We start from the raw sequence: 15,170 nt of genomic DNA on the forward strand, positions 1-15,170 counted from the left end.
TGTTAGTCAGCCCGGTACAGTTGAAGCACTGTATTAAGCTGACTGTGACATTCATGTTTAATAACGTCAATCCAAACAGAAATCTGTCATTCAAGATGGGCGAACTGATAAAAATGGAAAATGTGAAATTTTGTGTGAACGCACACAAATGCATAGGCTACACTGTAAAATATTATTGTGATTTTCCAGAATAGTCCTGGCTGCTAGTTGCTTTTCACAGTCAAATTTTACAAAAATATTTCTATCATGACAACTCTCTGAGAGTTTAGCATAGTAATATACATGGCAATGTTAATGAGGGTCTTGGCGGAATATATCTGCAATGCTGCAGCTGCAGAGCAAATACCAAGGCTTTCTACTGCCAATATAGACATGCTGCTGTGAGAATGTAGGAAATTCTGCTGCTGCACATGTAACATATGAAATAACCCCATATTTAACTTACATGACATTGCTTCTGAGCATATCTATACAGGTGGAGCTGGGGAAGGTGGAGGGTTTCTGAAGTGTGCTGCAACTGCTACAGCAAGCACTAGCCGACTATTTGAATATTGAGCAGTGAGCTCATTGGCTGCAGATGTAAAAAGAAACAAATCAATTGCGCTATGTGAATAATGATGTGATATCAAATTTAGATCTATCGGCCTGCGGTATAAAGCATTTCATGCCAGAACTTTGCATATTTTTAAGCAATAAGATGCTTTGGATAAATGAAATATTATTACATTTAAAAGAAATTTTTCTATTCAAATATATTTTAAAATGTAATTCATCCCTGTGATGGTAAAACAGAATTTTCAGGAGCATTTACTCCAGTCTCCAGTGTCATATGATTGGATACTCTTTTATTTTTTTTTATTTTTTTTTGTGAATACCATGCTATATTTCATTTCTGGATTCTTTGATTAATAGAAAGTTCAAAAGGACAGCATTTATTTAAAATAGAAATCTTTTGTATTGCTATGAAAGTCGCACATATATATTGTCACACTGTAAAAAAGGCTCCAAACTACTGAACAGTAGTGAATATATATATATATATATATATATATATATATATATATATATATAATGGTTCCCAATTCCAACAAAACCCAGCCATTTACACTCTTATCCCATAATGCACGACAATTTTGACCTTTTTTTACTGTAATTAATAGTTCCCTTCCAGGAACTCGAACTGCGTTGAAACGCTAGGGGAACGTCTTCAGCGTGACCGCGCTCTGAATCACATGTGTAATCTGTCCAATGGAAGGGCGAGACCTCACGGGCGGGTGACGTAATCGACCAGGAAGCATAAAAGCACGTGCGGTAGAACCGGCGTTTGCTTTTTGTCATTCAGCAACCGCTACTCTGTGTGTGTGTCTGTCTGTCTATCTGTGTTGTGAGTAGGGCTGGGTATCGTTCAAAAATGTTCGATATCGATACCGATACCTTGAGTTCGATATTGGTTCCTGAACGATACTTTTTTCGATACCAATTTTATGAAAACAGTTTTAACAAGATTACATTATCTCAGAAAACTTTGGTTTTATTTTTTCAGCTTGTTGACATGTATACAGACTCAAAGACTCATCTCCTGAGCCACTGCACAAAGGAACAAAATATAGCCAACACAATAAATCAGTACAAATAATTTTAATAAAGCTCAAATAGTTTTCAGTTTACACTAGTGCGTGCTTGTTTTAAAACGCATAGCTCAGACAGAATCATCATTTCTATTCATTTATTCTAGGTTGTTAAAGACTTCAAGAAATGTAAAATCTTTATCCACTTTCATAAGTGGATGTTTTATTTTCTTTCACAATATGTTTTATTGTTATTCAATTCTATGTTGTAGTATGTCTAATTATTTGAATGCATAAAAACTACTTAGTTTATTCAAATTTATTCTTAAAACAGGCTTATGAAATGTTTTCTTTTTCCTCAGAAATTCTGTGTTCTGTATCTGGTTTTCAAATGAAGGCATAAAACATTAATTTCATTTTTCTTTTAAATTATTGAAAATAAAACTTTATTTATTTTGGCAAACAAAATTTTACTATTAAAATTAAAACATGGAAGAAATGTTGTGTGATCATTAATTAAAAAATAAGAGTTTTAATAATTTTAATAGTAGCCTAGTAGTAGCAGTATGTACACTCTGCTGAACAATATTAATATATTTCTGCCGCAGTGTCTTCCAAGTTAATCCAAACTTTTATTTTGACGGGTTTCCGGGAATACCTTTACAGTTCTGTGTGTATATGATATGACGCAAGTTTTACTCAAATCAAAGGGTAAAATGCTCATGAAGTGACTCTCAGAGCAGTTCTAGAGCTGTTGTTCATGTGTTTATGTCCTCATTTAGTGACGCTGAAATGTCACGCGAGCTTCAGTCTGTGTTTAGTAAGCGAAACTGCGTGATATAGAGAGCAGACTGCTCCGTATGCTTTCGAATTGCTCTCGCGGATGTCAAACACAGATCAATCAGCACCGCGTCACTTCTAGTCAAACACACATAGTGCTGCAGGCTTATTGGCTCACTGACGTTAATGAGATTAGCCCCTTAGGTATCGAAATTTGGTACCGAACGACAAGACGTTTTTCGATACTCGGTGGTATCGAGGCAATTCGGTCGGTGCCTAAAAAGTATCGAACTCGATACCCAGCCCTAGTTGTGAGTCTTATTTAGTGTTGTTTGTCCCTAAGCACAATCACTTGAAATAAGCTGAGGATGTGGACGTGATGGATGTCGGTGAGCTTTGTAAAGCTGCAGTGTTTGCACAAGCGTATTATGAATGACGACATCATTATATTCGCGCTGTCAGCTCAAGATAAAGGGCTGATGGTGCTTCTCCCTGCCGTACGATCTCGGTGAGATCGCTGGGATCGCAACATGGATCTGGCGGACGGGTTGGAGATGGTTCGCCTTATCTCCTCCTGCATTCCCCAGATCTAGCGCTCTCGCTCGGGGCTGGAAGCCCGTGGTGCAGTTCTTCCCCCTTTGAGTGAGAGCTCGCTGTTGCAGCGCCGAGGCAACATGTGCATTACGTCTTTCTCATTCATATCAGAAGCGATGTCCTGGATGGAACAGATGCTCGCAAGCTATCTGTCCCCTGGCGCGGCGTCATCTCTGAAGGCTTGCGGCTGCAGGTCAGGCTGGTGCATGTCTGCACACCATGGCGGTGTTACAGGCGTACCAAGCCGACGTACCTGCTTAAAGAGCTAGATGAGGGAGAGGAGCTCAAATCTGCTCTCTCTGAGCTCTGTAGAAGCGATGGCTGTGGTTGACCCTATCTGACGTGAAGGAGAAGATAGAGTCTTCCTCATGGATGCCCCGCTTTCGCCTTCTGGCCTATTCAGCAACGCCGTCAATTTCGTCGTCGACAGGTACCAGGAGGCCCGTACACAAGTGGCGGCGTTCCAGCGGGTCCTTCCTTACCAATCTCTAGCTCAGGGGGCCGGAGCAGCCCTCGCCGTGTGACAGCTCCTCATCAGAGAGGCACAGAATCAGAGCGTTGTGACCCCAACAGCTCTAGGTACACCAGAGGCCAGTCTCGAGAGATTGGTTCCCTCAGTAGGCAATTGGCGATGTGGGAGCCCATGCCAAGCGTGTCTCATTGGGTCCTGCCTTGCAGGCTCCGGTTCTACCAGTCTAATCTTCCTTGAAGAAGATGGAGGTCTGAAGACAGTCGCTTCAATAGGAGACTACGGCTGAGGCAGTCCTGGTGCCCATGGCCCAGGACTTATGAGGGCAGGCCCCTCTGGGGAAGAGCGGGATACACCTTATTATACGGTGTCCGTCTCCCACCAGTGCCCTCGGGAGACCAGTCTGCCAACTCTGCCAGAGTTTCAGGGTGCAGCTGGCTCCAGTGAGCACTTCTCTCAGTTATTTCTGCCCGGAGAGGAGAAGCTCGCCACCCCTGCGGGGGGTCTCTAGAGTAGCTAGTTTGGCCATCTCCTGCCGGTCCTCCTCTTCAGGGCACCGAGCTAGCAGCTCTAGGTACACCAGAGGCCCGTCTCGAGAGACTGGTTCCCTTAGTAGACTATTTGGCAGCGTGGAAACTACTGCCAAATGTGTCTCAGTGGGTCCTGCACACTGTAGAAAAAGGCTATCATATTCAGTTTGGCGCTCCACCGCCGCCTTTCAACGGGGTGATTCCCACTCTGGTGGGCCCCGAGCAGGCTCTAGTAATGTAACGAGAAGTAGAGTACTCTCTTGAGGAAGGAGGCCATCGAGGTGGTACCTCCTCACGAAAGAGAGTGCGGGTTCTACAGCCGGTACTTCATAGTTCCCAAGAAGGATGGAGGGTTGCATCCCATTTTAGATCTGCATCAGTTGAACCGCTCAGTCAGCAGACTGAAGTTCAAGATGCTCAAAACTCAAACAGGTAAGTATCTCAGATCAAGTTAGAGGACTGGTTTGTCATGATCGATCTAAAGGACACACTTCCACGCCTCCATCCTTCCCACTCACAGGAAGTCCCTGAGGTTTGCTTTTGGGGGCAAAGCTTACCAATATCAGGTTCTTCCCTTTGGCCTTGCACTCTCACCCCGCACTTTTACATCAACGATTGGTTGATTCTAGCTCAATCGGAGCAGCTGGCGATTCGACATCGAGGTGTCGTTCTCGCGCACTTGAAAGACTGGGGTTGAGACTGAACGCCAAGAAAAGTGTGCTTTCTCCAGTACAGAGAACCACTTATCTAGGCGTGGTGTGGGATCCGACCACGATGCAGGCACGCATGTCCCCTGCTCAGATTGAGTCAATCTTCACGTCAGTCAAGAGAGTGAAAGAAGGCCGGTCACTCACTGTCAAGCAGTTTCAAAAACTGCTGGGTCTGATGGCAGCTGCATCCAATGTGATATGTTTTGGCCTGCTGTACATGAGACCCCTACAGTGGTGGCTTAGAACCAAGGAGTTCTCCCCGAGGGGAAACCCACTTCGCATTCAAGATCACGTGGCAATGCTTACGTGCCTTAGACATGTGGAGACGTCCTCGGTTCTCGTCTCATGGCCTGGTGCTGGGAGCTCCTGGTCGCCGCGTAATGCTAGCGACGGACGCATCCCTCACCGGTTAGGGAGCATTCATGAGTGGCCACCCTGCCCACGATCTGTGGAGGGGTCGCCATCTCACATGGCACATCAACTGTCTGGAGATGCTGGCCGTGCTTTGAGAACTCAAACACTTTCTCCCAGACCTTAGAGACCACCATGTGTTTGTGCGCAAGAGAGCAGACATCCTGTCGAGGCAGGGGCCGAGTCCCGGGTTCATCCAGCTCCACTGGGACTGGATGCTATGGTACGGACTTGGCCGAGGCTTCGTCTGTACACCTTTCCCCCGATCGCTCTGCTCCTGGGAGTTCTGGCGAGAGTGTGCCGGGACGAGGTCAGTCTACTACTGGTAGCACCGTTCTGGCCGGGCCGAGTATGGTTCTCGGACCTGATTTCTCTCCTCGACGGCTCTCCATGGGAGATTCCTGTTAAGAGAGATCTCCTCTCACAGGCAGGGGGCACTATTGTCCACCCTCGCCTGGAGCTGTGGAAGCTGTGGGTGTGGCCTCTGAGGAGGCACAGCTCATAGCTTCCAGTCTCTCAACCGAGGTTGCTGAGACCATCCTCCAACCCAGAGCTCCCTCTACGAGGAAACTGTACGCCCTGAAGTGGAAACTTGTCACTTCATGGTGCGGAGACCGCCACCTCGACCCAGTTAACTGCCCGATTGGTACAGTGCTGGAGTTCCTGCAGGCCCGTTTCTCTGCAAGGGTAACCTACTCCACCCTGAGGGTTTATGTGGCGGCTATTCGGCCTACCACGCCCTTCTCGGTGGCCTCTCAGTGGGTAGGCACCCCCTAGTTACATGTTTCCTCCAGAGGCTGAGGCCTCCGGCCAGACAGCTTATGCTATGTGGTGGATCAGGATGCTATTACATAGCCTCGAGTCCTCTGCTCTCCCCCTTCTCGGGGATCAAGACTCACTTCTCAGAAGTTGGCCTTTGAGACGCAGGCCCGCTCACTTTAGCCACTCATGGCCTTTTTTCTCTCGCCCTCGTTGTGCTCCTGAGGGATACACAAAGGGCAGGGACTTGGAAGTCTGGTGGCGTGGGCATCTCATTCCCCTAGCGTTTTGACGCAGCTCAAGTTCCTAGAAGGGAAAGTCTCAGGTTACGTATGTAACCCTAGTTCCCTGAAGGGAAGGAGACGCTGCGTCTCGAGGCCATACTTCCGGCATCCCTGCGAGTGGTTGCTTCATTCCTAGAAGTAAACGCAGTTTCCACCGCACATGCTTTTATGCTTCCTGGTCGATTACGTCACCCGTCTGTGACGTCTCGCTCTTCCATTGGACAGATTACACGTGTGATTCTGAGCGTGGTCACGCTGAAGGCGCTCCCCTGGCGTTTTGACGCAGCGTCTCGTACCCTTCTTGGAACCAGGGTTAAATATGTAACCTGAGACGTTATACATATAGTTGGCAGCACTAATGTTTTGCACAACAGTGTGAAAAAGTAAACCCTGCGATATATCGATCCTAAACACGAAGCAGTCATCAGAGGGAAGAGATGCCTTTTCGCCTACATTATCTGTCTTTCTATTTCACATAAACACATACCCACGTCAACACCGCCACAGACGTGCCTCCACACAGAGCAAAGAAGAGATTTATGTCCATCCTTTGAAATCACACAAACATGGAGACTATATGACTGCTTGCATACATCAGGAGCAGCACAGATTCATTACCAAAGAGCCTAATGCTAAACATAGCACATTTATGCCACACAAGAACCAATCAGTCCTCTTAAAATTCCTCATTAATGCTGCTTCATATCTCCAGTTAACTTATATCTCTGATCTCTCCTTCAAAGTGCTTTCATACCGCTTCAAAGTCAAAAATCAGCAGTGATACATGCCGTACAGATGATTCCCAGATCGAGCACTTGAACTACGCATCCACTTATTGTTAAAGAAACAACAGGAACAGTGTGTTCTGTCCTATAATAAATGTGTGCATGTGTGTCCTTGCGTGATTATTTATTTTCAATCGTTCGAGGGAGTATTTGTATAATTGGTCTCCATTAATGCTCCAGCGATTATTTGGTTATGCATATGTGTTCAATGAACCTATCAGTCACTGCTAAATGCACATTACTACCAAAGGCCATGTTAACAAGAGCAAATTGTCTCAGAATTTGAAGACATTAACGTGTATCAAATCGAATTAATAGTTTTCTTTGAAATGCAATATTCTGAAATAGCCGAAAATTACAGATAACTGCTCGTCTACCCACATCTACCAGCGTAGCCACGGATTAATCGTCGGGATGCTTCATATTATCTGTAGACTAAAAGCAAATCAATGTTCGATGCTGCTTCTGTAATTTGCATGCATGACCCTTTCAGGTTTGTGAATGATCAGGCTTCTGTTCCTTTGGTGTTTCAGCACCAAATATTGAACTAAAAGCATTTAAAATAAAAATACATTTTTATGACTCCAAAACGAACTAAAATGCATAAAAATGGACATTAAAAATAACGTATTAATAAAAAAATAAAATAAAAAAAATATATATATATTATATTTGATATATTAGAAACCTATGGAAGCCTGTTTTCGCCACAGAATAAAAAAAAATTATCACATTTTGGATGTTTTTTCTTGCAATTCTAAGTTTATACCTTAGAATTTCCTTGTAATTATGAGATTTAAACTCTTATTTTCATGTCACAACAACTGTGAGATATAAACTTGCAATTCTGCGGGGGGGGGGGGGGGGGGGGGGGGTACACTATATATAAATTCAACATTGCAATGTTAATTTAGAATTGTACAAATGGAATTGCATGAAAAAATAAATTCAGATTTTACATCTTTCAAAATATAAAAGATTATTTGAAGAAACAAAACAGAATTGTGAAACTTTTACAACCAATGTAATTGTTTTCAAACAATGGCTGTCCTAATACTAAAATTAAAATAAATATTAAATTGAAATATTGAAATGAGAAAATACATAACTATATTCATTTGTGTGTGGGCCTGATTTCTTGACAGGTATTGACAGAGTAATCCAGCAATGGTCCCCTGGTAAGTGGCAGTGGATAAGCTTGTGTTAATAAAATGGTTGGCTGTTAAATCACAGGGAAACACAGTAAAAGTGATGTACTAATGTTCAGTTCAGCCTAATTGAACACTGTCTTGTCAATTAAGCAGAAAGTGTCTTCTGTTTCTAATAGAAGGTTCTTAAAATGTCTGCAATTACTTTCCTGGCAAAGGCTCAAGGCCCTAATAGAATATGGTGGAGGGAAAGAGCCTGCTTTAATTTCAAAGCAACATTAAATGCATTGTGTATAACCTTAAAATTAAATGGAAAATGAGTGCAAGGTATGCTTAAGCAAACACCAAATATAAACTTTACATCCAATTTAGCAGGTATTCAAATGTAGTGTCTGTTCTCTGGGGTGTTGTAATGGTTAAGGTCCAGAGCAGTTAACTGGAATGTGGCTGGTTCAGCAAAGGGTGAGCCATGAGCCAACACCACTGGACCCTTGAGCACAATGCACATTACTACTAAAGCCCCTGAGCGAAGCACTTAAAGAAACAGTTCATCCAAAAAGACTTTCCACACCCATATGGCTTTCTTTCTTCCTTAAAACCTAAGAGGGCAGTTTTTTGCACAATATACTGGCCGATTTTTTTAATATCATGAAAGTGAATAAGGTGTCTCTAAAGTGTCTTTACTCCATATCTTCTAAAGTCAATACAGCTGTTTTATGTGAAGAATGGAGGATGATATTTTATAATAATTTTACTGTGCTTTTGTGTACTTTTGAAGCTTGAAAGAATGAGAACTGGAGCTTTCAAGCTACAAAAAGAAAACAAAAGCACCAAATATAAAAACAGAGTTAAAATTGTAAGCCATCTTATGAAGCCATATGACATTATTTATTTTATAAGATTTTCAGTGAATAATGACTTCTGGTAACACTTATAAAAGTATAATACATAATATCAAATATGGCACACAAGTTGTATTTCAGCATAAATACAACAAAGATTATTGAGGTAAAAAAAATACTATTTCAGGTTTTCTGCTTCAAAATGTGTTGCTTAGCATTTTGTAATTGTTCGTGAAATTTACTTTAAATAACTGAGATAAACTTGTAAATCATTTTCAGTGTACTTTTAAAATACATTTAAAATGTAAATCTAAACGTTTGTGTTTCTATGTTGCTCTTATGTCTTCTTTAAGCTTAAAAGCATCTGTCCTCATTCATTGTAATTGCATGTAAAAGAGCGACTAGCGCATTATTAAAAATGTCTCTTTTTGTGTTCTACAGAAGACAGAAAGTCATTCAGATTTGGAATAACATTAGTCAATGATGACAGAAAATTCATTTTTGGATGAACTATACATATAACCCCAGATCCAAGGGAATTTTCTCTGTAATTAGTTTGTGGTTGCTGTTCCATGGCGACTTTGTGGAAAAGCCATGGTTATAAATAAAGATTCAAGAGTTACAGATTTATGGAAACTGTAACTTATTGTGATATGGTCTTCTTAAGATGAATCACTATGGTAAGTGGTTTTAGATAAAAAACATCTGGTAAATGAATAAATGTAAATTTATTTCAAGACTACCATGAAACGCATTGACTCGCCTACCTGCAATGCACGTCAAGACGGCAAGTGCTGCGCAGCTGAAGACAGTTGGGTTTGGTCTTGTCCTGATAGGAGCAGGAGGGTACAATGGTCTGTCTCCTTCTCTCAGCACAGGCCTGGTCTTTACAGGAGCAGAAGAGCAGCCCGTAGCTGTATTGTGAGTCAACACGCTCAAAGAACTGACGCAAGGCCTTGTGGCAGCGCTTTCTGCTGCAGCTGTCCTGTGACTGAGGCTGTGAGGGTTGCTGGCCCTGGGTCTGCGCACGGGTGCAGGTGGAGATATAGTTGGAGCGCTGACGCTTGCAGTTTTCATTCAGGTTGCAGGCTTTGGTGGCGTCCAGACAGGGGTTGCATGGGCGGCTGGGATCTGAGCAGTGTGGCTGGCCTTTACTTGTGCCAGAATGTATGCCTACGAGAAGAGAGCAGGAAAAGATAAGTGAGATTGAACGCAAGGGTGTTTGTGAGAATGATATAAAGAGAGCGAGAGGGCAATTGAGAGTGGGTGTGCATAGGAAAAAAGAGACCATGAGTTGCAATGTCCCACATACACTCCTTGTCAGATGAATAGGACAACTCCAGCACAACAATGAACTTTTAGATCTGTTTCCAAGTCAGTGTGCCGATTGGGACGCTTTCGAAATACACACACACACACACACACACACACAAACACACACACAGATGTTGGTACACATATTATGAGGACTTTCCATAGGCGTAATGTTTTTTTATACTGAGTGAATTATATTTTCTTTCCCCTAACCATAACTCCACCCTAAACATTCAGCATTTATACTTTTTTTAATAATAAAAAAAAAAATTGAGAAAATTGAATTATGGGACAGCTGGATGTCCTCGAAATCTAGGGAAACTAGCCTGAAACCTGAATACACGCTATATTGTATTCACTGGCCCTCATAATGTAGGTCAAACACACAAGCATGCGCACACACATACACAAATTCCAAGATTTTTTTTATTGTTTTTTAAATCTCTTATGCTCAACAAGGCTGAAAAAATATAGAAAAACAGCAATATTATATAATAATAAGAAAAGTGCTATATAAACTTTTTTTTTTTGGCGGGGGGGGGTGATGGCAAAGCTGAATTTTCAGCATCATTATTTCAGTCTGCAGTCTCACATGATCCTTCAGAAATAATTCTAATATGCACATTTTTGCTCAATGACTATCAATTATTATTAGTGCTAAATTAATAATGGTTCTTATTATTATCAATGCTGAAACACATTTTGAAACCATGATACATTCTTTGTAGCATTATAAATATCTTTACTGCCTTTACATTGTTTTTTTAATCAATTTAATGAGTCCTTGCTGAAAGAATCTTTTAATTTTTTAATTTGAATCTTCTCAAATTTTATGTATATGTATCACAATTTCCACAACAATATTAAGCAGCAAAAACTCTTTTCAACATTAAAATAAATTAATTAATAACTTTTAAATTATATTAAAATAGCAGTTGTTTAAACAATCATATTTCACATTATTACTCTTTTTATGGTGTTCTCATTAAATAAATTCAGAAATCTTTCTAATATGCTAATCTGTCAACCCCAGTGTGAGTGTATGTGTATATATATATATATATATATATATATATATATATATATATATATATAAATAAATTGCACTCAAAATTCCTCTGGCTCAAAAATGTGCCAATTCATTTTGAGTTTACATGGGCACAGCACTTTCACTGTGGATAATTCCATGTAATCCCGACCTTTTGCAGAATGAGGTCCTGACAAAAGAATGGCTATGAATCATTAGCTGTAAACTTTAGCATTACTGATCCCTCAAGTGGTGTATATATACTGTAATAGTGTACAGTGCAAACGACTGATAAGTACATTCAAGATAAAGAAAAAGTGGGAAATGGGAAACAGGGGCATGTATCCAGCTGTGCGACGTCTGCAAGTGTTGCGTTGAAGGCAGCTGAACGAAGCGTTCAGGGGATTGGGGAACTATCAGCTGGAGACAGTGGGGAAGTTCTGGACCTCTAAAAGTCTATGAAGGTCGGCATTGATATGTTGCCCTAATGGCGTCTCCAGCCTTGACGGCTGCTCTGGTGATTGGAGAGAGAGAGGGAGCGAGAGAAACTAATAAAACCCAGTGGGTGTTGGTATAACTTTGAGAACAGATGGTTTATCAGACCCCTTGTGGAGACTAAAAGATGAATTTCATTCCGAACGGGTTTTTGTTACTTATGAATAAAGTGCTAATGATCTAAATGTCGAAACTGTTTACTCTAAATGAGTGGAAATATAATAGTTATGTAAATAAAAAGGGAGTAGGCATATAAATTACCTTGTGTTATGGCAGCTAAGAACTCAGAGAAACATTAGGGATTTTTATGAAGTCCTTTGAAGATATTTTGAGACTGATTGATATTAATAACTATCTTGATGTTTGTAGGGGTTATCTTGGTTTCAGAGAAGACATCATTGCTCAGAGGTTGTGTATTTACAAAGTAATGATTAATAACGCATGTTCAGATGCTTATCATTAATAAGACATGGAAATTTACATTTACATCAAAAATCCTTCCTCAGTAAAGACAGGCCTCATCTGTGTTACGGATTTATATACTTTATGGAGATCTGGACTTGTGATTTTACCTTCAGCATCCCTGCTTGATGCAAATAAAAGGATCTGTCATATATTTTATCATGAAATAACATAGATTGCCTCCAAGCTCAAGTATCACTACAGTTAAATACAGGAGGGACTCCTCCAAGGAATCAATACAATTCAGAGCAAGTGAAGCCTCCCTTCCTGGTAACGTCACTCCCTGAGCTTTTATAGGCTTAAAAAGTTTTGCTCCCCGAGGACCAAAAACTACAGAAGTACATCTAAATATTCTCTCTGAATTTTAAATAAATTTGAAAATACAACCACCACTAAATACCTCACGAGTAACAGCAATATATATATATATATATATACTTATATATATATATACATTGTTTAGATGTTTTTTTTTTTTAAAGGGCACCTATCATGCCCCCATTTACAAGATGTAATAAGTCCCAGGTGTCCCCAGAATGTGTCTGTGAAGTTTCAGCTCACAATACCCCAAAGATCATATATTATATCATTTTGAAAATGCCTATTTTGAGGGGAAGCAGAAACATGCTGTTTTTGTGCATGTCTCTTTAAATGCAAATGAGCTGTTGCTCCCCGCCCCCTTTTTCAGGATAGGGCTGTGCCTTTACAGCATGTACCTCAGATACTCTGCTAAAAAAAAACATCTGTTTGGTTTAGATTATCATGTTTATCGCACTGAAATCATGTGTTTTAAAGCAATAGTAGTTCAAACATCTGATATACGGTTTCCTGAGCGCACAAATCTGAAGCATGTGCACAGAAAGTGTCTACCACACGGTACGTAAGTGCTAATCTCTTTCATGTCTTATTGCGCTTAAACTGTCAAATACACACAATTTTATGTTAAAAACAAACATATGTTGATGAATAATAAATGTATAATCTATAATACGGCAGTGTACATCAACAGTCATGGGTGGGTCTTATAAAATGTTACGTCACATTTGACGGATTTACGGATTCTGTGATTGGCTTGCTTTAAGACACTGCTTATGATTTATGGGGATTAAAAAAAAGGAGCGAGTGTATTTTTATCATTATAGGGTGGTTGTGTACACACACTGCCAACAAACATTTATGTTCAAATGTAAAAGTAAATTTTGCATAATAGGCCCTCTTTCAAATATTTTTCTCAGAAAAATATCAACTAAGAACATTATTTTGCAATGCAACCTGTGGCTATTTAGAGTGAGATGACATAATGTTGGAAATGTATTGGTGCAATCTTGCATTTCCATAATAATAATATTCCTTTAAAAGTTCTTTCTCTCAGTCGACAAAAGCTATTTGCAACGATCTGAATGCATGGCAAGCAAAGGTTACCCGGATCTAAAAATACTGTGTGGTTTTAGAGTGTTTCTAAATTTGATTCAGTAGTCCTCAAGCTCTCTTGTCCTGTGTGTGTGAGTCTGTGTGTGTGTTGTGAGAGAGCAATTTTAGGTGTGTCTCACAGTAGAGGAAGAAGCCGTAAATGAGGTATGAAATTGGATGGTGAGAATGTACATAAAAAAACATCCAGCGTCTGGAGGTCAGAGGATGCTGCAGCACAGACTGCGTTCTGCATGCACAAATATTTGCTTGGTTAAAGAAGGGATAGGAACCAAACAGAAGCAAACAGGACAAAATACTGGGAGATGTTCAGATATCCTGTAATATTTTATAGACAGTGATTCGCAGTTGCCCAAAGTCCACAATAAAAGTGGTACAAGTTTGAATTCAATGAAAAGATTTCTTAAATTCTAATCAAATAACACACTTATTTGTTACTTATGAATGTTATTTGAGAGAAATAGAGAACCATAAACCTGTCCGTGATATCTGCAGAGGACCATTTGGGTCACAAAAACTCCACAGTCAGATAAACAAAAAGTGAAAGTGACAAAGGAATAAAAAGGATTTACATTTTTTTCATTCTTTTCTTCCTCTCAGCAAGAATTCTGGATGGGGGCACAGCCTGTAAAACAAATTGTGACCAATACACCCTACTGGTAGCTCACAGTTCACAATTTCTGTCTGATGGAACCAGTACAGTTTGATGAACTAGTGTGAGTTGATAGGGCATATGGGTTTATTTAATGTGCTAAGCATATAGTATCTACTACACTGGTGTAGGATTTATTTAGTACATTTTTACTCAAAAACTGCTAGTAAATTAAACGAATAATTACAAACAAAAGGCAAGTAACACATCAAATTAAACATGACATTTCAAAATAGAAAGACTAAAATAGTATTTTAGTCTGTAAAACATACTCCATTAATCTTTTTTTTTTTATATAGTGTATCCTTTTCACTCACAGGCATATAATGTGTGAATAATATGCTGTTTTTTATAATGGATGGCTGAAGGGACAGCAGGTTCAGTCTGGGTTATTCACAGCTATTGGCACTGCCTGCGTTGATTACAATTAGGAGAAGTGCCACAGCTTAGATGTAATCTCCTCTGAGGTGCGTGAGCTCGTTAGAAAGTCTTTAGCTTCTACTGTTACTGCGAGGAGAATGGGAAGCCTTTCTTTACTTCTCATTACTCATTATCTCCTTCTATTATAATACTTATTGGGAGAGAGAGGAAGAGAGAGAAGAAGCGATAGAAAGAGAGATCCAAACTTTTTCAGTCTGCTATACTTTTAATATTAGTAAAACAATTCTGCAACAAAGACCTCATAATACGCTTTTTATGAGCAGATTCTACCATCTTTTTGACCTGAGGAATTTAATAGCTTTTATCATTTTTTTATACAATTCAAAAAATGCATGAGTACCACTTTATAATAAGGTCCAATTAGTTAACATTAGTCAATGCATTAAGGGAACAGTTCACCCAAAAATTGAAATATTAGGCCATCAAAGATGTAGAAGAGTTTGTTTATTTATCGTAACAGATTTGGAGAAA

The 15,170-nt window shown here is 40.2% G+C and overlaps 1 protein-coding gene across 1 annotated transcript in view; it reads right to left on the minus strand.

Moving 5' to 3' along the window:
* LOC306849350 (GDNF family receptor alpha-2-like) overlaps positions 1-15,170 on the minus strand; it is a 111,750-nt gene that overhangs the window by 41,452 nt on the left and 55,128 nt on the right. Inside the window, exon 4 of the mRNA XM_079384307.1 lies at positions 9,648-10,053. Within this exon, the coding sequence (XP_079240433.1) occupies positions 9,648-10,053 (406 nt within the window). The remainder of the gene's footprint in view (positions 1-9,647; positions 10,054-15,170) is intronic.

The sequence above is a fragment of the Barbus barbus genome, assembly GCF_936440315.1.
Source record: "Barbus barbus genome assembly, chromosome: 29".
Classification (NCBI taxonomy): Eukaryota; Metazoa; Chordata; class Actinopteri; order Cypriniformes; family Cyprinidae; genus Barbus; species Barbus barbus.